General features: G+C 35.0%; 2 protein-coding genes across 2 annotated transcripts in view; one reads left to right on the top strand and one right to left on the bottom strand.

The window, feature by feature from the left end:
- Positions 1–15,897, bottom strand: part of LOC135687590 (conserved oligomeric Golgi complex subunit 1) — a 32,602-nt gene extending 16,705 nt beyond the window's left edge. Inside the window, exons 1-12 of the mRNA XM_065204184.2 lie at positions 15,788–15,897; positions 12,031–12,546; positions 11,141–11,206; positions 10,778–10,819; positions 9,826–9,912; positions 9,481–9,517; positions 8,818–8,931; positions 8,253–8,321; positions 7,705–7,776; positions 7,194–7,275; positions 3,135–3,261; positions 2,044–2,178 (exon numbers count right to left, since the gene is read on the bottom strand). Of these exons, the coding sequence (XP_065060256.2) occupies positions 2,044–2,178; positions 3,135–3,261; positions 7,194–7,275; positions 7,705–7,776; positions 8,253–8,321; positions 8,818–8,931; positions 9,481–9,517; positions 9,826–9,912; positions 10,778–10,819; positions 11,141–11,206; positions 12,031–12,510 (1,311 nt within the window). The 5' untranslated portion in view covers positions 12,511–12,546; positions 15,788–15,897. The remainder of the gene's footprint in view (positions 1–2,043; positions 2,179–3,134; positions 3,262–7,193; positions 7,276–7,704; positions 7,777–8,252; positions 8,322–8,817; positions 8,932–9,480; positions 9,518–9,825; positions 9,913–10,777; positions 10,820–11,140; positions 11,207–12,030; positions 12,547–15,787) is intronic.
- On the top strand, positions 15,886–25,325 carry LOC135687593 (uncharacterized). The gene is made up of 10 exons (XM_065204188.2): positions 15,886–16,044; positions 16,354–16,619; positions 17,181–17,290; positions 17,867–17,917; positions 19,008–19,080; positions 20,472–20,632; positions 21,248–21,295; positions 22,314–22,419; positions 23,170–23,217; positions 24,596–25,325. Exons 1-10 carry the CDS (start codon positions 15,950–15,952, stop codon positions 24,709–24,711), a joined length of 1,074 nt encoding a protein of 357 aa, XP_065060260.2. The 5' UTR covers positions 15,886–15,949; the 3' UTR covers positions 24,712–25,325.
- The last annotated feature ends 89 nt before the right edge of the window (positions 25,326–25,414 follow it).

Below are 25,414 nucleotides of genomic sequence, written 5' to 3'. Positions count from 1 at the left end.
ATATCGACGTTACATCGCTGTCTGCGATATCGAAGATTTAAAGATATTAGGAACAAATTCGCAGTTAGCCAGCTGGTTTCGAAAACATCATCAACTAACTGCAATATTTCAAAGTCTGACAAACCGTGATTCACAGAAGAAAAATCTAGCAAACAAATCAAGCATAAGTACGTAATAGGTAGCAGAAACAAAACAATATGCAGCTAGGCAAAATAACCAACACATAGGCTAAACCATTCTCGTTCCCTTCTCGTTCCCTCTTTCTTCATTTTTCATTTCAACCCTTTCTTTCAACCCAATATATTTTTGTTTGACGTCTCAGCTTTTAGGAAATGCAAAGTCAGCTTTATCAAATCATCTAGGAGCGACCAAAATTAACTTATGAAAATACTTGAGGTAAGTGTAAATCTTTAACTGATAAAACAAAAATCCATAAAACCACGCGCCATTGAGGAGATAAGATTAGCCAACAAAACCTGACCAAACGCATAAAATCATATTTGATAAAGAAACGTAAAATGTTGTCATCGCCAACATTGGTAGAAAAAAATCCTGAAATTCTGTGTTTTTCAACAGTAATATTTGGCTTCCTACCAGATAAGACTTTATTTGAGCAAACAGTTTGACTCAAGAGACTGAAGTTTAACTTAGCTTTCAAATACGTATAAAATAGAGAGAATCGTGAGGTCAAACGCACCACGCAAAAAAGCTTTGAAAATTTGAGTAACGCAATTTGCATGCAGGATCAAGAAGCCTAACTTAGACATTTACACAGGTTGTCCGTACCCTCGACTTTTTGAATTTCCAGCAAAAGTTTTCCAAAACACTCTACTACTTAGAATAACGAAAACAAAGAATCTATTCAACTAAAGAGTCAATAAAACCTGAAAGAAACGCAGTTTGGTGTGCTGCCAATTCGACGTCTTGCTCTTCAAATGTTTTTGAAAAAACAATAGATGGCAACAATATGTTTTGAAATGAGGTTATCAGACGAAAGGCAATTTCAAAATGAGACAAAAAACGGATAATCTTAATATGGAAAGCCTCGATCACATGTTGCAAGTTTTGCAAGCTTTTAACTTAATGCAAAAAGAAAAAGCTTTAAAGAGAATGCATGAAAGTAGCAAAATAATTTTAACGAAACTCCGAACTCCAGCCATAAAGACAGGAGTAAATGACGTATTCTCTTGTGTATTTGCCATCATTTGCGCATTCACAAATTGAGATAAAAGTCATTTTGAACCACCCTAATGATGTGTACTCTGCTTGCCTACAGTTTTTCCCTGTTTTTCCCTGTTTTTCCCTGTTTTTCCCTGTTTTTCCCTGTTTTTCCCTGTTTTTCCCTGTTTTTCCCTGTTTTTCCCTGTTTTTCCCTGTTTTTCCCTGTATTGTGAACGGGCAATTCTTGAATTGTTTGTTTTCACGGTACACATGGTCCTTCAACTGTTGATGCAGTACTAACATGAATTTAACTGTTCTGTGATTTGATTGGCTTAGACCAAGCTACTTACGTTGATTGCTTCAAGCCCCCTTTAAGAGGTCCAACTTTCCATCAGACTTTCACTTGACACTCATGTTGGATGAAAAGTTGGGTCACCTGAAAAACTTACTAGGTCACCACACGGAGACGCTTCTGATGCTGGGTGAGTTGCTTTAGCTAAAAAGGTTGGCTGTTAAAAGAATTATTGTCTCAAGAGTTGGGTTGTTTGACATCCTTTACATCTGAGAACCTGAAAAACTTTTGGGTGCCGGGATGTCGCAACCAGGGGTACACCGGGGTTACACCGGGGTCACATGCCCCCAACTTTTGGAAAACATGCTCTTGTCTAAGAAGTAGCCTTCTTGAAGCATTGCCCCTTTTGTGACCCTCCAAATTCGAAGCGCTCCCAACGTGCCTTGTTGGGGGCATGTTTGGGACAATGTTGCACCGTATTGACGGGCATTTGAACAAAGTTAGAAATCCATTGAAGCAAGCTACCTGTACAGCATTCAAGGATGAAAAGTAGCAAAGATTAAAGAATTAGCAATGCATGGAAGGGATACCTTTGCTCGATTGAAGAATGCTCTTTCGAACAGCTCATCCCAAAGTGTGAACTGCCGGTCAAGAACTGCTTCACAAAGATGATTCCAGTTATCTGGATCCCGAGATTTGTATTCCAAAGAGGCTGATAACTCACTCTTAAAAATAAAAAAAGTCACACTCGGTAAAATCTGTAAATGCATTCATAGATCTAGTAGCGACAAAACAGGTTGAATTTGCGACACGAGCAACCAGCAACGCGCATCAACCTCTGCAGACGCTTACAGAATTTTACTTCTTCTGAATTTCCCTTCTTTAAAGGCAATCGACAGATATAAAAGAGGCTTGAGCCATCTTACAATAAAAATTGACCAATCAGTGAGCGTGATTCCACTCACACGCTCATTGATTGGCTAATATCTGTTCATTGCCTAGAATTTGACTTGACACATCACTTTATCTGTAGATTTGTCCGGCAGCTCAAACTGACGATCACTTAACTCGTAGATGATTTAAATGCTTTACTTACACATTGCTTTCGACAAGATACATGATTGGTTGTCCAAATTTTTTAAAATACGATGGTTAAATTCTCAAATTTCAAACTTTTGAAAGCAAATAAGATTTCTAAATTATGTGCTACAGCTCATTCCTTGTGTTATATGTAATATTCCATAAACATGGCATTCAATGGGTACCTACCGATGCAAAAAGGAGAGAAAGAGCGTACTGGGAAGAGAGAGTCTCCTCCATAACGAAACATGAATTTCCACCGTGAAAAAATTGCTAATTTAAATTATCTTTATCCTAACAGCACATGTACGTCCCACTAGTTTAGAGATTGGTAGATTTGTTCTTTGGTAATTTGTTCCAATGTTGGAAAATTTTCCTTTTTCAAGTATAAAATTGAAAACGTTCAAGACATTAAAATGTTTGATTATATTGTTGCAAGAAAGTGGTTCCCAATGTTATTTTCAATTGTGTAACAATTAAAAAAATATTTGTACTGTGTGTAATGTTTTCTAATTCTGTCAAACACTGCCAAAGATCATGGTAAGATATTTCCTGGTTCAGGTACATTTGATTTTCGTAAACTAACATATCATGAAGGTACCTTTGCTCCGAACAGCCTCGAATCGGACAGCAGGTCGTAAACAGTGTCTCGTATTGATGCAAGGCCTTTGACACTTTTAATGTATTCCAATAACCTAGCCACTCCGACGTGAACATCGTTGATGCACCTGAAAGACAAAATCATGAGCTGTTGAAAGACCTATAAGAAGGAGCACCCCAGTTAACATGGGTTAAGATGCTGCAAGCGATAACTATAAAGCTTTTTTGCTACAAAACTTACACAAGATCATTTACTGCCAAACAATCAAGATCATTTAATACCAAACAATTGAAGATAGAGAGAACAGATTCCGTAACATCCTAAATCGAAAGAAATTGAAAGTAGCAGGTCTAATCTTCAAGTGCATACAAGGAACAAGCAAGGAACGTTCACATCATACGCGGCGGAAATAAGCCATTATTATATAACACCAGAAATAACAACGCAGCCCTTCGATTACCACTAAGGGCATAATAACATATTTTCCAATGGCGTCCAATGTGAAATGGGCTTGAGTATTTACCGTATATGTACATGTTGTATTTTACTATGTATGTATTATTATAATTTAGTATATGTATATGTAGTATTATAGTTGTATTATTAGTTGTATTTAGATACATGTCATATCCCAGGGGGCACTCATGTTATATTTCTCCTCCTGGGTTCCGTCCTTGTAATGTAGTTTAGTAGTTCGTACGTACTGTTTTAGGTAATTTGTTGTTGTAAGTTTTAATACTGAATATATATATATAAAAAAACCACTAAGGACTGAAGCTTCGAGAAAATCATTTCTGTTTCAAGGACCTAAGTGTTACAATGATTTAAGAAATACTGACGAAATGATTCAGATGATACTTATTTATGTAAATAAAATATTTTAATTCTTTGTATATAAACTTGACATTTGTAATTTTGAACAGGGCCCTTGTTGATAACAGTAATTTCTTGTACTGATAAGGTTACCCTGTATAAACATGTATATTATTATATTAAAATTATTACAAAAACAAAATATAAAATATGAAAATAGAAAAGACTTTACTTTTCATATGAACGAAAATCTACGCTATTTGATGTATAGAACAGGACGGTTCTACGTTGCTACTCCTTGCTTCACGCTTATGCGATCATCAGGTGACTGAACGAAAAACGTGAATAATGTGCAAGTCCAGCTGATTGGTAGACACACGTCTAGCGAGGGAAAGAGGCCCGTTTGCTAGTGTCAACCAATCAGCGACCATTGAATCCCCACGTTATAAAAGAAACCATGTGAATTTGTCTACACAAAAGTGGATTTTTTTGTTTGATGCAGACTGATTTCGGAACGCAAAAAGAAAAAATGGCTTTGTGATTCCAATGATTCGGCAAAAAATGTGGATGTTGCAGCATTTCGTGGAGTCTTCTGGGGTGGACTCGATAAAATTTCATGTGTGAAAAACGTGCATCTACATATCAAAACATGCAATTTCGTTCACTACGCGAGTCAGTAAGCACAAAACCACAGAAAAAGAAAAAACTGCATTTTCTGACTAGCTCGTCGGCGAGAGCCTGCTACGCGGGCAAGTCAGTTCCCTTACGGATACAGAAAATAGGCATAAGAAAAGAACCCTTAGCAAATGCAACTTTCATTACGCAGATTTTCAAAAAAAAACTTATTATATAGTATACCTTTTTCTTAATTTTTTGCTCGGGGAGGAAACATCGATTTATGAAGCCCTCAAATTTAAATAAAACCGCTTTCTGAGAAGACATCAAATCAGATCTTGAGGCTACATTTCCTCATCATAGGAAGCTACGACTAGCCGTTGGTACATCGGCACAACTCGCTCCATCTAATCCAAAAAAACTCTAAACCTTGCATATAACTTGACGGACTCAAGTTACAAAGCAACTTTAAATTATAGGCAGGGAATGGGCAAGAAAAGTTCACTTTTCCCCACCAGGGAGTCGATACAACAGTGCTCTACTTTTGATATCTAAGGGATGAAAGGAGAAGAAAAAAATAACTCACTTTAAGAGCCCAGTCTATCCTAAGTAAAAACATAAAGAACTGTGAAAAGAATCCTGCGATAAATAGACACTAACCCCGAAGAGATCAAGAAAATATCAAGGATTTGATGAAACACACTTTGCTTTATACAAAAAAAGGAAAGAAAGGACGGAAGAAGAGAGAAAGATTTCGTGCAAAAACCAAAACTTGAGAATTCCTACTTATTCATTATTCCAAGTCATGAAAAGCCGTACATTAAAGCTTAAAACAAGAATGAATGCCAAAATTTTCTTAAAAATGAATCCCTAGCCTAATCAAAATTTCCAACATCCTTCGTGAAATTAACCTTGGTAAAATTTCATTTGATTATCAAATAAATTTTGAAAATGATTTTAAAATAGCACTGCATCACTAATTTGGCTAAACGACAGATTCATATCGGCTACTTCGGTTTTGGTTTGACTTGCTCGAACAAAACAAATCGTGTGTTTATGTTACTGACGAATTTTAGGAGACTCTAATACTCATACACAATCAAGGTGAATTCTAAAACTAGTCTCAAACTATTTTTCAACTGGTCTGCTATTACTTTCATCGGCCATTTCACAGGCACTGTTTAAAAATCAGCTAGCAGAGTGACAAAGTCTCGATGGATGGCTGGATTCAACAATTCGAGAATCTCAGCAACTGAGCATTTGGTCGATAAATGCGTCAAAAGGCAGGTGCATCTTGTTAGAAAACTTATGCATATCTAGAGGTGGGTTTCACAATGAGCATTAGAAAGAAATTCGCTATGGGTTCATCTGCTACTGATCGCATTTCATATTTCTTGTGACAAATGAGCATGGATATTAATATTTCAAGATTCAAAGAGTACAAGTAAAGATCAAAATTGTCTGTGCATGTTCTGACGTCATAATGTGGGCTAAGACCAAATGGAGAGATAAAAGGTTAACTGCCCCAGCCTACAAACACTGTGATAAGGCACCGTAGGGTGGAGCTAGGCAAAATCAATCAAAACAAGAAACACTGACCTAGAATTAGAGATAAGGAAAAATATCATTGATGTAAGTGATATTTCCTTCCCATGACCGCTATGGAAAAACAATTAACAGACCTAACTGCCTTGAAGTTCGTAAGTGTTTTGTTGCTACGTGACTAAGTGAGAAGGAGAAACGCAAAGCAAGCTGCTCATTCTGAACGCTGCGGCTTGATACAAAATCAATCTCAACCACTGCGAAGCACAACCTTTTATCGTTTTAGATTCTAAGACCAAGCCAACATAGTGGCGATGAAAAGCATAATTACTGTCATCCCCATTCATCTTACAGAAACAAGCCGGTCTAAAATAAATGGGATGACATCTCCATTTAACTCGGTTTAACATTGATCTCAAGCAGTCTGAAATTGGTTGCTTGTTATTAAAGAATACTACAAATTCTAATAAGATGCAATTTCCTTTATAATTAGATAGCTTCGGCAATCTTCAGTGATATTACCCAAATGATCCTTATGATTGTGAAATAATTCAAAATTCTCTTCATAACGATTTCTTAAATCGTATTAACAATGAATCCGTTGTGATATATTTGCTATTATAGCACTGTTTGTCACAAATTGGCAGTTTTCATCCAGCAAGATCATCAGGGATGACTTTTCTTGTAAAGAAAAGAAATTAACAATTTGCTATGTTTGAGAAAGTTTCGAAATTTCCATTAGCATTCGTCTTTATTTATTTCCCATCAATCTAGATTAATTATTGATTGTCACATGTTTTTTGGTCGTACAAAGACCTTTTACTTCCAATTCGAATATATTCTCAAAGAGGCAAGAAAGGTTGATAAGTTGATTCCCAAGCCTAGATCCACGACAAGAACCTTTGTCGATTATTTTTGTTTTCCTTAAGCAGGTATTGATAGTTCAGTTTCTGTAGCTCTCAGATTTCTGATATTTGAGTCGAATTTTCAAAGGATGGTTTAGTCATTGGGTTGCAGTGTTTATGTCGCAACAGGGTGGTCATATTGCAACTACCAGCACGAGGAGGGAAAAGCAGAAAAATCGCTCACCCAGTCAGCCATTCCTTTGCTCCATCGCGAATTTTTTGCTGAGGAACAATTCCCATGACGTTTCTTATTTTCGGACGAAAGCCTGGGGACGAACAACCGTCATGTTTTTTATGAAAATATATCTAGGCTAACAAAGCAGTGACATAATTGAAACTTTGAACTACAATGAAAAGTATAAAATTAAAATTAAAAAAGATGGCAATAACAGCATTGATAAACGAAAATAGATTAATCTTACTAGATAAAAATATATTAATACTAAACAACGATGAAACTAGATCTCAATATGAAATTAAAGCTCGTTTATGGGTTTGCAAGAGGGGCAAACAATAAATTTGCGATTCTGATTTCTGTGAGAAGATTTTGTCATGAATATTACACAGCAATCGTCATAGAAAGCTTTACTATATCAAAAACAAGAGGGGAAACATCAACAACGACAACAACAACAGCAACAACAACAACAACGACAACAACAACGGAGACATTTAAAAGAAGATCTGATTTCTACCTAAAACAGTGGGCGGCAAATGGCGAGCCACAGTGAGCACATCAAAATCTTCTCCAAAAAGCCACTGGAGTGCTGGAAAAAGATCACAAACAAGTTGAATCACGAATTCATATAACATTTTGAGACTTTGATGCCAGAACATTTGCAGACTAACTAAAAAGCTCTAGACTAACTAAAAAAAGATGCTAATTTTTATAATTACGCCATTATAAATTTCTGAAACTGCCTCTTTAGTGGTTTAGTTATAGTGATGGGTATCAAACTGGCCCCTGTTGCAAAGTTTCGTGCTATTGTACCTACTTACAGCAGATATATTGTATTAGCGCCGTTAGGGGCTTGAGGCAAAGTACCCCAGTCTAAAAATAGCCGAAGCGGGCGATTTTCAGTTGGGGTCCATATCCTATCTTTTTCAGCGTATTAAACTGCCCCTTTATGCGAGATTTCATGCTGGTATCACAATTTGCACAATTTTTTGACTAACAGCCCTGACTATAAAACAAACATGAAAAACTTGATATAAAAGGAATTAGTGAAAAAGATTGTCTCACATTCTCCTTGACCAGGCTGTTTTTTCTTTGTTGCTTCGTTGATTGTTTTATAGAGGAGCGAGTCGACCTCTGAAATCAATAAAAACAAGATTTCAATTAAAAGGCTCTTAAACTTTGATTTTAAAAATCAGTGACGTATCTTCACATTGATAAAAGTTGGCAATCCAAACTTGTTGCAGAAAAAGTCCTTCCTTAATTCTTGTAGTAGTCCTAGGCAATTCCGTAATAATTAGAGTAAAAACTTCAGCTGAAAAAGCACTTCATAAATTCGTCTGCTACCTTGATTATATAACAACTACTAAAATTTCAGAGCTCGACAAATTTCGCTGTATAGAAACAGTAACCAGAAGCAGCTTTAATTTCTAAAGAGCAATTTATTTTACACCGAAAAACTGACGCGGATGATCAAGTTTTGAAATCGCAATTATCTCTGTCGTCAAAAAAGCACGGTAAAGCAAAAACATAGCATACTAAAATACTTTATGTCCGACACTTGTCAGAGCAAAAACGTCGGAAAATTTTTAATTGCAAAAACAAAACAAAGCATACGAATATTTCAATATACCGGGTTTATCGAGCGTTGATTGCGAATCAGGATGATAAAACAAGCTAAAGATCTGTTGCAGTGTCAGGACTATCAAGGACGTGACGTCACATATCTGCCTTTTGATACTTGTTTCTGCAAAGAAAAACGAAAGTGAAAATAAAAATAAAAAACAATAAACTATAAAGAAAGCATAGTTATTGATCTTTCCATCAAGGTCTGATGGAGGCTGAAGATAAGTCACAATAAAAATTGTACCGGATTTTTCATCGCATCTATTAAAAATGTAAAAACAATTCACGAACCAAATAACATTTTAACGAGTCATTCTTCCACATAAAAAGTCTACAATAAAAAAAGCACCGGACAATAGTTTTTCTTACACGAAATAGATGCAAGATTGTAAAAACAGCCACCAGCTAGATATAAAAGTTCGAACATGACCTTTTTAAAGAATCATATTGACAGAAAATTATAACTAACCAAAAATTAACCATTTTAGAATCATTTCAAAAATTACCCCGCTTTGTAATTGAACAGCTTTTTCATGAAAAGAGTTTTGTAATAGAGATAAATAATTTTTGACTTCCATCGAGTCCATACTTTTCAACTGGCAAGCAAACAACAAAGAAACATTTTTTAAGGAAGGTTTAAAGATTTGAAGATCAGTAAAACGAGCCTTACTGTGATGACTTGGGTGAAACAGATCTTGAATTGCTGCCTAAGAAAACGAGATTCAAAAATTAAGATTCAAAACCAGATTAAAAAACTAATCCATCATCTCACATGATATATCGAAACATTAAAAACAAATTTTCGGCAACATCAAATTAGTTGAGGTTCAAATTATTTCTAACAGCTAGAGTTTTAAGACCGCAAAAGAGTGATTCATAAACAAAAATTTCATTATGAGCCTGAGATATTAGCAATGTACCAATAATAAAATAATTTCACTTGAAATACGTTATTTTGCATAATGTTTCAAAGATGAAAATTCAAATGAGAAACTTTGATTGAATCACGGTTTACCTTTCGTGCCAGCAAAAACTCCACGAAGACTTGCCGAGGTGAAGAGTCGCTCAGAAGAATGATACTGCACAGACTCTCAGCTAGCGCCTAAAAGGGAAGTATCGTTCCAGTCAGAAGCTTAGTGTTACAATTTAGCAGATTCTAGCGCTCTGCGACAAAAGCTTATAGTGAAACTGTGTTTAGCATGGACCAGAGTTTTTCAAGATCGAGTGAAAATATTCTTAAGGGGCGTTAGAACGCAAAAAGCACTGAAAGGTCATTTTATGCAACCCTATAAAAAACATAGTTTTAAATAACGGGAGTAGATATGAACTTAAAGTACTTTAACAGGATTCTAACCAAGTACAAGCTCGATTAAATGGCGGCTGTGGTGCATGTTATGACGGCCGCATGAGAAAGAAGCTGTACCCACGAAGATGGCTGCATGGCATGTGTGATGACAAATATGTTAAAAATGTGATTGGTTGCCACCAGGCGGACGCAGACATCTTTTGCTTGCCATTACTTCGCACCAACAAACCACTGCCATGGCCCTTAGGCCATCAAATTTGCCTTGCCCCCCTCGACGTACGAAATACCATCAAAGCACAAAGCATGTCACTTGAACTATATGCCGAAGAAAGAGAAAAAATCCTTTTCTAGTCTTGGGTGTCTAGTAAACGGGGAGAGACTACACAAATCACCCTTAAAAGATTTTCCTACCATTGAGATTTATGGCTGCCGTATACATCAGTTTCTGTATGTTATCAAGGACAAATAAAGTTTAAAACTAACTGGAATTCTTAAGACCAAGAAATGTTTTCCTGAATTATGAAACTTGGAGTATCGTTTGCTTTTCTGCCATCAGAAACCAACGTAAATCAGCACTTAAAACTCAAGTCTATAGACGCATTTGGGGATGGGAAAAAACGATTCAATGACGCAAAATTAATGAAATCATTTTGAAGATTACCTTGTCTGGCAAAGTAGGCTCCTTCAAAGCGGCCAAACTGCCCTTAAAAGATAGGATAAATTTGTTTAGTCAATGACAGTTGTGCAAAAATTAGGTTTTAATGAAAAGACAGCATATATATGGCTTCAATCAACTATTACCAATATTACTATCTGAAAACATCTAAATGCCTTTTACAAACTAAACTCTTATATAGCATTCCATACCATTGCCCTTCCATAAAATAAAAAATTTTAGAGCACCGTACGTCATATGGCAATTGTGAGATCGCTTTTAAGAATATTCTCTTTTGCCATAAATGTCGACAGAAACGACTGCTACATTGCGATTTCAGTGGAATTCTGTAAGATTAACATTTGTAACCTTGAGGATTGATTCCTTGAAGTGACTGATGGCTGCCCATTGGTGATGAAGAACTGGAAAATTTGCCTGCAAAACAACAAAAATAAAAGCTAGAGAAATACCTACAAAATACAGTGCTTGTTAGGATGACAAGATGGCATTCGATTTTTTCGAGATCATTGTTCCCATCCGTTATGATTTGTCTCATAACTTTGCATTGTCATTATATTTCTTTCCAATATCGTGACTATTTATACCGCGTTCTTTGCACTTGCATAACTAGTCAATACATTTTCTTTCACCACCCTTAGCTGCTTGGTCAATCTATCTTTTCCTACTGCTAGACTAGATTTGCGAATTTTGTATAAACATCTTTACTAGGTTAAGAAAGTCTAAAGAGAGCATTTAGTTACGTGTTGAATATTGTATTTCGCGATTAAAAACCTGTTTGTTTTACACAACATGGCAAATCAATACACTTAACCATAAGTATATAAAACTCAAAATCGGTCCACAGTCCTTGTGATCTGCTCCATCGCAGTACATCAAATACTTAAAATTAAACGACATGTACAGCCTGCTTTTTTCTGACCCTAATCCTCTTTGAACTGGACAAAAAATCAGGCGGAAATTCGCTTTGTAGAGGCGTGCAATGTTTTTGTAGACAATGTAGGGAAAAACACGCTGAAACGGCGAAAATGGGCCTAATTCTAGCTGCGAAGTGATCTTGTTGTGAGAATCCTGTGTGCTGATTGGCTTATTTGGTTGGGAGAAAATAATAGTGATTGGAGCTCTCAGCCAATCAAAGATTTGACCGCTTTGTTTATCGTACCAAACTGCAACAGTAAATCGTTTTCTCTAAAATTACAAAATCACTCTTAAACATCAAAGGATCTTTGGTATTAACTTACAAAAACATCACTTTGGTTCCCATAGCCCGTATTCATGTGAAGGCTGTTATTAACAATATGGTGACCCAGCAAATACAACTGCGCAGCTACCATGAAGTCTTGCCTGTCAAGTGCGTCCCATATCTTCTCTGGTGTATCAACTAGAAGCTCCATTTGCGTGGCCAGGGCATAAAAGTTTATTTCTTCATTTCCAAGTTTTATATCTTCACTTGTGGTGCGTCTACGTCGCGCAGTCCTGTTCTTAAAATCTTTGCAGCATGCTTGGATCGTATTCAAACCTTTATATACATCTTGTGATAAATCCTTCATCAGACTGATTGTATCCGCTGCGTTTATCAAATCCCTGTACCTTTCTCCAACCATGAGTCTTAAATCTTCCTTCTTCTTTTCAATGGCACCTCTTAGGTTTTTCTCCGCATCTTTGATTTCTTCGATACTGCAAGTTTTGAAAAGAATATCTACTTCTGATCCTTTCTCCATCTTTCAGAATTTCTCTATTTATCAGCCAGTGTTTGTCTAGAAGATAAATATAAGACATAAAGATAATTGATTAAAATTCAACGAGTTGATTCCACGAGGTGCGTTTGTTCTTTAAATGTTCGCCCATAGCATTTTTTTACTACAAGTAATGGTCTCTTCTGACGTGCTTTCTCAAATTTTTCTTATATCTGATTATCCACAATGAGTCTTTCTTCTTCATAAAGATTACTAGAGTAAATTGTGTGATTTCATAGCAATGTTTTTCTCTTGGTGGAACTAGAGAGATTAAAAGATTCGGTATGGCGTGGGTCTCAATTTGCTTGATGATACGCTGTTCGTTTTTTTCCAGCCCACTCACCCTAATTTCGATTCTTGAATGACAATTTGCCCGTTTTAGTGTAAAACGGACAAGTTGAGTTTTTAAACGGTAATCTTGACAGCTTTTCAATTGGCTAGGCATCTTTTATGCTATCTGATGTTCTGATGCCTTTAGGTAGGACTGGTGGATTGGCTCATAGTAATGAAAAGGGGTTTCATTGTCCTCTCCCTTCTGAAACAGTTATAGATTTTGTGTAACTTCCCTTGGTACCATCTTCCTGTTAGATGTGCAAGGTAGGTTGAACGATATGCAGCGGTGCATTGACGTCCTAATTCACTCCTTATAACGTGGAAACTTTCCATACAAAAAAGAATTGTTTCAAGGTGCTCATGCCAGTAAAATAAGAGCATAGATGCCTGAGAGTAAGCAAGAATATCATATTCCCACTGGAGCCTCTCGCTATTAAAGGTACACTTTGTAATAGCAAGATTGCCACTGGAGTGTTTGTTCCTTGCCTTAATGAGATATTTGTTTCCTTGTGAGAAGTTTGTCAGAAAGTTTGTAAAAGCAGCATAATTATTGGTGTGTAGACGGTTATTTATTAGGAATAGAAATGAAATGCAACAAATAAGTCACTGAAAAAGTCTAACCTAGTAATGTTATAAAAACACAGCAAAAAACTTTGATGAAAATTCAATAAGGATGGAAGGCCTTATCTTCCTTAACCAAAATTGCAAGCAATTATATGTACTTTATATTTGAATTACCTTAAATTCAATTTTAACTGAATCTGCTTCTTACTAACTTTAACATTGGGTTGGGATTTCCATCATTTTGAGGTGAAGGCACTACTCATGAGTTAATTTGCCTACATTTGCAAATGTAAAGGAAGAAAACTACGAAACAACCTGTCTTATACATCTATACAAGCAGAAGCGATACAATTGTCAATTTGTTTTGTTTTGTATCAAGCTACTTTGTTCTCCTCAAGAAGAGCACCTATCTGATCTCTTGCTATTAAATCTGAAATTTTAAAAGCAAAGGAAAAGGATTTGCATTCCTAACAATAGCCTATTGTGCCACAAACAAAGAGAGTTATGATGCAATGTACCATTGTTTTCCTTCATTTGCTATTAAAAAGACCCAAGTAATAGCATGGCTGTTCTGTGGCTGAAGAATGAGGCTCCTCTCATGCTGTGGTATATTGGCTTTTGATGAAAGGTCTGCTGCAGCAACTTGAGTTTGATTGAATGAGGCAATTACGTGGTTGAAAATGTTTGTGTTCCGTTTTATCTTTCTTACATTACACAACTAGTGGCTTTGAAAAAAATTGCTATTAAAGTAATTGAAATAGTAGCACTGTCCGCCTCCCCTATAAACACATATGTTGAGACCAGAATCAAATTTTTCCAGTTTGAACCCGAACTAAACCAAGAGCTGAACAATAGAGGATTAAAGGGGAACAGGAAGTATGCCCTCCCCCTTTTTAGTACATGGGAAAAGTCTATTTGCAGCTAACAGAGGTACCCCTAATTTGCCTAAATATGACGTCTCTCTATTTTGCAAATGCTTCATTCATCTATAAGAATAACCATATATATGCAAATATATATTTAGCTGAAAAGCGCAAATCAAATGTGAATTTGTCAATTTTTACACAAGTTTGATTGTATGTTACAATATTTAGCTCCAAATGAACTGAATGAAAACTACTATTAAATGGATAAATAAAAACATTTAATTGACACAATTATGCATTGCCTTCAAAATTGTCATTATTCTTATCAAGCAACAGCTACCATTTTATTTTCACATTAGTATTCAATTGAAAGTGTGAAGCTTTATTCAAGACAATCAATGGTTGACCAACTGAAATTGGTATTGATCTAAGGTCAAACAGGCTTCTGTATCTGAAAGGCTCTGTTAGCTCAATAATAACAAATGAGGAGATAGCAAATTTTAATAATAAAAATCAACAATGTTAAAAGCATCCGTAATGTTTATTGAAACCATAAGATTAAACAACCAAGCGAAATGTGCTTCATTTGAAAATTTTATTTTTAATATAATTGTCATATAGATGTTAATCCTGGATGATTGCAAAATTCATTACCAAACTTTTTTAAAGACACTAACTGCCTATACAATGTTCCAAGGGCTAATAAAATTCAAATACCAAGTGGCTATAGTATTCCTAAAGTATCATTAAACACTTGTGGTACATTTCAAATTAAAATGAATATTTCTGTTGAGATGTGATCATTGATGAAAAATTTATTCCTCAAAATTTGCCCTTTTGCCCGAGTGATCAAATGCTCCAGTGGTTGGGTTTGCGCAAGTGCTGGCACTCTATGCTCAATCTTGGAAAAGAACTAAGCTCTATCATGCTCATCAAAATGAACAATTTGGATAGCATTTTGGCTCTGCTTTACTTTATTGTATTGCTCTTTTAAAATAAGAAAAATTATCACATTTTAATTTATGCTGCTTTCTTTAAATTGGATTCTAGGAATTTGATTATTTTCCCTCATTTCGCCTTGCTGGCATATGTTTTGCAATGGTATCCACATTGTCCTATGGTATCTGGCGGCGACTCTGGTGCTAAATCTAAGTGGTACTCGGTTTGGCTCATTAACAACATAGGAAACAAAGTGATAGAAAAAGTGACATTTAGTGAGATAAAATGAAAGAAATACTTCAGAAAACTTACTTTCTTATTATCTATTATTATCTTGAGACACGTTTCAAGTAGCAAAAACAGGTTTTTGAATATGGGGATGAACAGAAATTTCTGAATATTTTGAAATTGTATAAATCCATCTTATCATCTGATATTGTATATAAACACACAAGGCTATCCTTAAAATCTTATTACTAGCAAAACGGAACGCTTAAGCTCTGCACATCGTTAATGAATTCAAATATAACATAACATCATTTACACAATATAATACTCACAATTTCTATTTGCAAAATAAGAATACTACTTCGGTCGCCATTTTTCCACGTCTTCTTGAGATCGCCTCGCTATGATTGATCTAAACGAGGCCGTGTCAACATTTGAAATTATGATGCAACCAAATTGATCAAACCTGGGACTGAAAACATAAGTTACGAAAAATGGTTCTTGGTGATCTTTTCAGTGGATTGTTTTCGAAAAAGAACAAACCAGACGATGACAGGAATAACGACACTGGTGTCACTGGCTTGCCAAGGTTAATGTTGCCAAAATAATAAACAGTTTTTTAGACAATATAGATTCGATGGCTTTTTATCTCTCTCGACATGTAGCTAACCTAAAAGGTTATGTAAAGGGCAGTAAAGAAGAAGAGAGATGCTCAATAAGTTTGTGTTTTGGAAATAAATTTCTGAAGTTATTTTAGACTATTGTTTTTAAATTGTGCCAAACCATTTGTCAAAACTGCCATAACAAAAAGTATGAAGTAATCAGAAACGTTAATGTGAGACTGTTTATTTAGACAGCAATATTTTTTAATTCTTTTTAGTTATTTCCTACTTTTCAGAAATATTGAAAGTGATTTTCTGAAGCAAAGTGAAGAAAAGAGAACTGAAAGGCAAGATCACATGTACAGGGAGCACCCCTGGGGCCATTCAATGCCGTCATTTCAAATCTATATAGATGGAGAGGAGGATAGAGGAAATGAACAAGACTTCTTCAATTTCTCCCATGATTTATTTCACCAGTTTGATGTAATAATGAAAGATATGTTCCAGGGATTTGACAGATTTCATGATGATCATGGGTTCCATGAATTTAGAGGCCTTGAAGGTACCAAATAGTACAATTCCTTTAGATATTTGATATTCTTTATTTCCAGATTTTCTTGAATTCTTATTGCTTCATCCAACTCTTTAGGGTAAAGAAAATTTCTACAATGTTCAAATATAGCAAATCTATGATGGGAAATCAATCTTATAAAGCCTGAATTAAAAATCAGTCATGTTTTTTCAAATTCTCTGTTTTGGGTTTTGATGACATTTCTTGGTGCAGCCAACTCTCTTACCGGCTTTGTAACATAATTGTTTACACTGGAATCCCCAGGTGGCTAGTACATTTTTTAAATGGTTAAGTGGAAACAATGATTGGTAGAGTGAACGATAATGCTTTATCTAGAGAACAATGTTTTGCTCTCTGAATACAGACTGTAGTGATTTCTGTTTCTACATTCTTGAACATAGAGGAAATGGGCTAATTCTTTGACTTTTAATGGCATTCACACTCCAAGGGTAAGGTGAAGCAAATTCTATAAACTGCATATTTGTTTGTTTAATCCAATACTATTAGCAAGAGCATTGTTACAAGGTTTTGTTGTTTTCTATTTTCCTATAGATGGCTCAGACAACAACACAGAAAATGAAAGCCAGGGTTCAAGTAAACTGAGAGATAAAATGTTAAAAGATCCTGACAGGGATGATTTTAGCTTCTTTAAAAGTTTTAAGGTAAATTTTAAATTATCTTACATACAAAGGTTTTCCAATTTGGGATCATTTAAGTGTGGAGAGAGAATATAAGAATACTGAGCCTCTTTGAAAGATCTTTTGGCTTTTGATAATGTGGAGCTAATTGTATTAATCATTCCAAAGCTTTGGTAGGATATTTTAATGAGCAACAAACAAAATTTAAAATTTGAAATTTCAGTCCTTTCACAAATTTCAACATTTAGCTACATAATTCAGTTCTCACCATGATAATGCAGCAAGACCATTGCCAGAAAATCAATTCTTGTGTTCTTAAGCTGAATAACCATAGCCATATGAAGCATTTCCAAAATGAGGTGAAACACATGTAAGTGAACCAAGGACATCTCTCTGAGCTACAAATTTGTACTATAACTCTGTTTCTGAAACCTGTGCCCCCAGTTCCTACATCCATCTGAACAATGTTTATAATTTCTTTAAGGGAAATAGCTGATCCATTTGATTTGCTTTTTATCAACCCAAAATTATGGTTAGCAAATTTTAAAAATTGTTTTATTGTATAAAAACAATATTGATGTGTCTATATCTGATTTATAGATACCTTCTTATGATGAAAATGAGTTGGAGCAAAGCAACCCTAGGACAATGGTTTGTTTCAGTCATTTCTAAAACCTAATAAAAATAATTTGATGTTGATGGAAATTATGAGTTTGGAAGATGGCACCCAGAAGTTTATTGCTTTGGGAATTTCTATAAAAATTCATGGATTGTCCTCTGCATGTTATAAAGTCTAGCAAATTTTGATATCCTACTTGAATCTATACTGTGCACAACAGATAGACAGATGACCCATTCATTCCAAGGATCTTAATCACCTTGTCTATATGGTAACTTCTGGTACATTGTACCTGGGCCTTTTTGCCAAGTGAATTTCAATTGATATTGAATAAGAAATTAGATAACAATAAGACTGTGAAGTACTATATACTATATATGTATGCCTTTTTAACCTGTCATGTTCATTGGGTATTGATGGTGTAGGGCTACCTTTGTTCCTCCTGCTAAAGCCATAATACCTTTTCTGGTAAGAATATTGTTCTTTGCAAAAGGCCATTGTTGAAGCCTTGTTACGCAAGGTTCTCAAAAACTCTTGAGTTGCGTCTTCCTGGACTAGAATAAATACTTTTTAATAGATCTGATGATTGAAGGATTTTCTGCTTGGCTTGAGACTCAATCTTAACAATTTCCTTTGTGTAGTTGTCCTATAGAATTGGAGAAACAAACTGCAAGTGTTTTGCCACTTTAGCGTATATCACAGGGTAATTGCTTCTCCTTCAAAAGATTGGATGTTTTTTAACTAGACATAGAACTAAATTCACAAATAAAAAAGATGTTGCATTTGGCTTTGTTGTGACTGCTAAGCACAGATTTACTTTGATAGTCCAAACTACAAAATGCATTTCTTCTGAAGAAGAGAGCTCTTGTCTAAAATACCTAAATTAAAATGACTCCTAAATGTATACCTGATATATGATATCTACTAAAAACTTTTTATCAGGTTTACTGTTATGTTTTGTAAATTTTATTACCTTTTTATAGTAAATAATTTGTTTTACAATCTCTGAGAAATTTGTGAATAGACATCACATTTTATATGGTGATGCAATGCACAGTTTTTTATTTTTGTTCCTAGATGCATTATTTTCTTGCTATAAAATGAACTTGTTTTTTTTATTAGATGGATTGGTCATGGACATTTCCATTTGAAAATAATAGAAAACTCCCAAAAATCAATGATTACAAAGACCATGGTACTGATAAGTACATATTCAGACTTTCTAAAGTTTACATTTGGTTCCATAATGCATCAAATGCTTTTTGTTATTTAGTACAATTTACCAGGCACAAATACAGGCAAGAATAGTGAAAATGAAACAAAGATTGTTTAGGCCTGGAAATGTTCAGCCTTTAGGGAAACACGTTACGTTATCATTACCATGATTGAAATGTGGCGGAAACAGAGGAACAATGTTTTGTTGCATCTTTTTGAGTTTTTGAAACGATGTGTGATTGACAGAAACAGTGAAAATTGATTGTACTTTGTTACATTATGTTTTGACTGCATATAGTCTTGGGAAATTTCAAGGAATTTCTGCGTGGTTGATGAAAATCAAATACTAAGAAAAAAGATTCAAAAAGCATAAACACATTGAAAATGGCAGAAAATGTATTCATTTTCGATCATTTAGAGTTTGAGAAGATTCACAGTTAATAAAATGAGCCCGTACAACAAGCGTACAACAAGTTTTTATATCGCATGTTTGGAGAGTAAATGTTTAAAACCTAATGGGAGTGTCAAAAATTTGATTTCAAGAACCTGCTAGGCTTCCTTGCATTGCTTCATTACCGTATTCCCTGTAAAAAGCGCCCACACTCCGAAAGGCCCCCTATCTGAAGAAAGCACCGTTCTCTCAAAAACTGAACTAATAACAAATATAATGGGAATAATGCGTGTAGTCTCTTACTAAATTTGTAAATAAAGTATGGCACTTCCGTTTGAACGGTTTTCAAACATGAGTTCAAAATGCCTGTACTTTGTTTTAGTTTTTGTAGTTCATCATTTTAAAACTTTTGCTTTTATAGCATCCATTATCATAGTATAAAAATTTTCTGGAACAATAAGGCTGGCTCCACGCTAATTTTTCCAAATAGGTCTTGCAGACAATTTATTTCCAATCACAAGCTAACTGAGTGAAATGACGAAAAATTTTGAAAGTGTCCACCCTCGAACAAAAAGACACCCTACGAACAAGTACCCCCTCGAAAAAGCGGTTCCCTTTAAATTCAAAAAGCACCCAGGGCACCTTTAAGTGGAAATCTGGTATCTGTAATTACGATCTCTTGATGTGTAATTTCCAAGTGATGTCTATTTTAGTACTGTTTTTAGTTCCCCTTAAAAAAATGCATTATAAAATATTATTCGTCAAATTACAGGTCTGTAAAGACTAATTCTTTATGACGATGAACTTTTCTTTCCGTATACTGTAATTGATGATTGTCATTAGTTCATTCACCTTTCAGTTTCTGCTAAAAAGGAATGTTGGATGTTTGAAATAAAATATTCTAAGTAGACAGAGAACGCATAATAATTCTAGCTTTTCTTCTATCATTTGTCAATAACTCGATGATCGTTTACTTTAAGATCTTGATCAAGAAATTCAGTCTGGAAAATCAACTATTGAAGATGTCTTAAATAAAGGAGCAGCTGAGCACGCGGTTCCTGATGACAGAAGTCTTATGACACAGAAAGGATCCTCTTTTGGGTCATTTTCCAGCACAGTAACAAGGAAAAGAGCTGATGGGGTATCATATTTTGAAAGCTTATGCATATTTTTTATTCATTATTTGAAGCAAGTTTATTGTAAATGAAGAAATAGTTGACCTTCAAGGGAGTCGTTTTTGGGTTAAATTCAGCTCCTCGGAAGGCTTTTAGATGTTTTTTATAATTGTTGCAGGGTAGGGAGTTCTTTGATGGTGGTACGAATGTCATTCCAAGCTTTTTGTCTAAAATAGTGAACGCTTTTCGAGTAATCAAGATTACACTCAGAATTTTAATGTCCATGCGGTTTCTTGGTCTATAACTTGAGTAGGTATACCTTACTTTATATCTTTTCCAAAGGCTTTCAGGGTAGATCTTATTTATCATCTTGTATATCATAAAGATATATTTCGATCCACAACTGGGTATATATATATTTCCTAGCGTAGAGTTTTCGGTCTATGTTCTGACGTTTTAAACTCTGAAGAGTGTCAGACGAAAAGCTTTAGTTTACTGAATGTTTGCTTTTTTCAAAGCCATTTTCAAGTTTTGTACCACCAAAAGATTGTAAACATATAGCAAAGCAAACTGAGATATATAAAAAAGGTTTGATGTAGAAAAGCCCAAAAAAGTCAGCTCAGCATCTTCTTTATTTGCAGATAGTTGAATGTCAAAAGACAGTTAAAGACTCAGAAGGAAATGAACAGGTATTGGGTTTTCAAGGATGCTAGCCAATATGAAATTTCTAATAATCGTTTCGAGACGCTATTTTTGCAGAAGGGTGGGCAACCAAGACATCATTATTGCAACACTGTTTATTTCTTTTCGCCTGTTTTCCACCCAAATATGTGCTACAATGAAGCCATTAAAGAAAGACGAAAATTCTTAAAAGCTATGGAGAAATTCGTAGACCGCAATGAGACGAGTTGTTTGCAGTTATTTGCAATTGTTTGCAAGTCAACGTAATCAACTCGCGTTGTTTGCAGTCTGCAAATAAAGGTGCAAATGTTTAAGATTCAAGAAACAGCTAAGAAAATAATTTACCCGGAAATGAACTTTCCAGATTCTAAAGATACACCATGATGCAAAACGTCTCCAAACAAAAAGACACTCCTGTATCCAAAGTACAGCCTCCTGCTTATTTCAACCCCCTCCCAGCTTGTCTAGACCCCCTATAAATTAGGAAAGTTTACAAAGAAGGGGCATAGGGGTAAATGACTGAGAATGAAGAAAAAAACAAAAATTAATTGAATTCAGCCTTTCATTCTCAGTCAACTGATGAATTATTATGTAGAAGTCTACAAACTTGTTTACAATTTTTTCCAAACTTTCAGATAGTTTGTAAAGGCGGCAAAATTTAATTCTTTTCAGTCTATTGCCTAAGATTCGTTTTCGAAGCATGGCTAGAAATGCAATACGTTGTTTTGAGGCCAAACATCACTGACCATTAGCCCTATAACTATGTATCATGTTAACAATATTTTATTTTATTCTTCATACAGTTTCCTCCTTGAAACATTATCAACCTTAATCATACAGAAGCTTCTTATCAATTGTATGCCTTCGTTGTGGCATAGTAGGCATTAGAGGAGGAGCCAGAAAAAAACCAAAATTAATAGTGAATTGTGCTAAAAATCTACTCTCTGGTGGAGGTTTTGGAAGCTCAATGGACCAACATCCGATAAATCGTTTCTGAAGTAGTCAATGAGTCTCTTTTTTGTTTAGGTAACTGTAATACGAAAAATCGGCGATCAAACACATAAGAAAATTACCTCGAAAGATAGCACAGGAAATGAAGAAGTATTAGAAGATCTCTTGAACATGGATGAAGGTTTGCTTTCAATAAAGATAAATCATTTTCAAACTTATTTTATCCTTTTAATCGCGTTTTAACGCATCTTACACCCTTCTCGACATACACCAGCTAAAGCATAACCAAGCCAATTTTACGCATTTACAGCCCCTTAAGATTCTGCTAGTAATGTTATGAAGAATTAGTTATTATTCACGGAACAAATTTTGTAAAATTGCGTTGCTGCGTGATAAATTGTATTTTGTAAATTCGTTGCAACAATTTGCAACAGCCAAAAGTCCCTTATTTCCTACGATCTGCCAGGGACTTGAGGATCAGACAGAAAAATAATGTTGGTTTCCACTGCTTGGTGTCATCCTGTTTTCCAATTCTTAGCAAGAAACCAAAATGTGAGATGCATTAATTCACGGGAAAATGTTTCAACAAGTTTTTCTTTTTTCTTATGAAGTCCGTAAATACCCCCACGTAAATTTAAATATCCGGAAAGGGGAAGGTCAGAATCTGTGTCTTGGAAAATTAGTTGTGAATTTGCAGTTGTATGAAAAGTAAAGAAATATTTGTTCAATTACAGCAAGAAATGAAAAGTAAAGTAGGATTTTTGCAATAATGGATTTTCTAATGGCCGTTTTTGCTTTTTATTGTTGTCTTAGAAAGTTAAGTTGATTATCAAAGGACCCCAGCTAATACCATTCGGAATTTAATCCCCCAAAATCCTTTAAATGTTTTATTATTTTTCATTTTGGTTAACTTTCAACTGCCTTTCTTCAGGTGACTTGGAAAAATTTGAAGAAGCTTGGGCTAAGAGCGAAGTGAAAGGTCAGTGGCGAACAGCTTTTTTCAATTGTTTTGTTTATTTGTTTTTGTTTCTGTGTCTCTTTGCTTGATTTATTTACTTTTAATGTTATACTGTAACCTTAATTGCCGAGACAAATACAGTCATTTTTATTTTGACGTTCCTGTTTACTTTCGCAATACGTTGTTCTCTTGTTGTTTTTGTCACGCGACCGTAACACCTAAAAGGACATCCTTGCTTGATCTGCTTGTGCAAGATGCTTCACTCCATTGCCAAGAGTGGCTAAGTTTTTATTTGGCAAAACACCAGCTGTGTCACGTGTTCACAATTTTACATAATCTAATTTTTTTTACATTTTTGTTTTTAAATCAAATCATTTTTCATTTATATAAAATCGTTTCACGCAACTGCGTGTTATTTCTGCTCACTGTTATTTCTCTAGATCAATTCACGATCTAGAGAAACCAGGAGAAGGCCTACCTAGCGTCTCTCTTTATGTACCATCAACAGTTATTGTTATATCTTTGCAATAGCCATGTTTCGCTGAAAACAGTTGCCACAACAAACATTCAACTATCGTGTTTATCATTCAACTGATAAACACAAAAAGCAAATACATTGCATTTTAATAACGCATCAAGTTATTACGATATCGTAAAATGAGAAGATCTGAACTTAATTGCAGAAGATACTTTTTTCCAATTCACTGTTAAAACGACATTGTCAAAGTTTTCTGATGCGGGATCATTAGAAACAATAAGATTTTCTTGAATAATAACAAGATCATTTGCACGCGTGAAGAACTAGTTTTCACTCAAAGCTCACCAATCAACTGTGTTTGTTTTGTTCGGGAAACGAAGCCGTCTTTTGTTTCGAGACAATACCGTCTTAAACCAATCAGTGCTACAGGGCCATAGCACATGCGCTGTTCTGTCTGGGACCTCAAAACTCCTGAACTTCCCGCCAGGGCTTCAAGTAATAATGCTCATGTGCAATGACCCTGAAACGGGGGCTAGGGCATGTCTGGAAGCCGGGCATGGTTCATCTCCCGAACAAGTGTGATTTCTTGAGTTCTATCAAAGTTTATGGGTTCTTATTCGGGCAAAACAAAGAACCTTGTCAAGGATAATAAGGTAGTCGTTTTCTGAACTTTTCCTAAACAAAAGGTTTTAAACACCGAAAGATTTATATTTGAAAGAGACGTTCCAATTGAAGTATTCAGAGACGTTCCAATTGAATCTAGAGACGTTTCAATTGAAAATTGAAACTTTTCCTCGACTTTCATGCTTATTCTCATTTCTTTACTGTTGTTGTAGGAGTTTATTTGTTTCAGATTGTTGCATTCAATACATTCTCTGCTTGCATTTCCAAATTCATTCGTACTAAAATTATTTTCCACAGACGAGAGCATCCCACCAGCTTTATGGAAGAATTTTGACGGTCAAGGTGGATTTTTGGGTGGCAGTTTGTTCGAATCGGTCAAGGACTTGTTTTTTCCTCGGAACAATGGTGACTGAGAACAGAGTTATAAGCTATAGAATAGTAAGCTATAGAATAAAAGATATAGAATAATAAATTTTGTACATGAAAGAAAAATATTAATGTAAATGCTTCCATTATATCTGAATGCGTGATTTCTTTTGCGTATAACAAACTTTAGACGTAATAGTTCGTTGCTTGCTATGTAATGATCTATTTTATATTTAATAATTAATTCTTTATTACATAAATGTAACCTAATTTTTACTACTGCAATGCATCAACACAAATGTGTTATCCGCAAAAAAATGACGCAGAACTAAAAGGATCAGTATAATGGCTAGATCTTTTAAGACCAGAGTGAGATAATTAGTTTGATAGTTAACTGGTACTCAGTTTATTTGGTAACTAGATTATCGTTATTTTTGATGAAGTACCACACGCAACGTTCATATTTAATTAGATCTCTGAAGCTTGAAACCAAATGCCAACTGAGCTTGGAATTGACAGGCTGACTGGGCTTACCACAACTACCAAAAAACAACTTTGATGCTACCTTCACCAGAGATGGTTCTACGTACATATAAACCTAGATCCACATATTTAGAGTAGATGGAGCTAAATTTATAATATCACCAATAAGGACCTTGCGGATCTGCAAGGATGATGCGTCAAGTCAAACTGATCCAAACAGACTCTAGAAAACAGTGCCTATCTTGTCTCTTATAATATCCAAAATAC

Source organism: Rhopilema esculentum, chromosome 20 (assembly GCF_057945365.1).
Source record: "Rhopilema esculentum isolate cy_ngs chromosome 20, ASM5794536v1, whole genome shotgun sequence".
Classification (NCBI taxonomy): domain Eukaryota; kingdom Metazoa; phylum Cnidaria; class Scyphozoa; order Rhizostomeae; family Rhizostomatidae; genus Rhopilema; species Rhopilema esculentum.
Note: the sequence above shows the minus strand (reverse complement) of the source record. Positions and strands in the feature narration are given on the sequence as shown.

Bases quoted from the DNA above. Each gene is read 5' to 3' on its own strand.
- LOC135687593 (XM_065204188.2), top strand. From the start codon at position 15,950: ATGGTTCTTGGTGATCTTTTCAGTGGATTGTTTTCGAAAAAGAACAAA. The intron at 16,620-17,180 runs GTACCAAATAGT...ATTTTCCTATAG, and splicing joins TGAATTTAGAGGCCTTGAAG to ATGGCTCAGACAACAACACA. The intron at 20,633-21,247 runs GTATCATATTTT...CTTTATTTGCAG, and splicing joins CAAGGAAAAGAGCTGATGGG to ATAGTTGAATGTCAAAAGAC.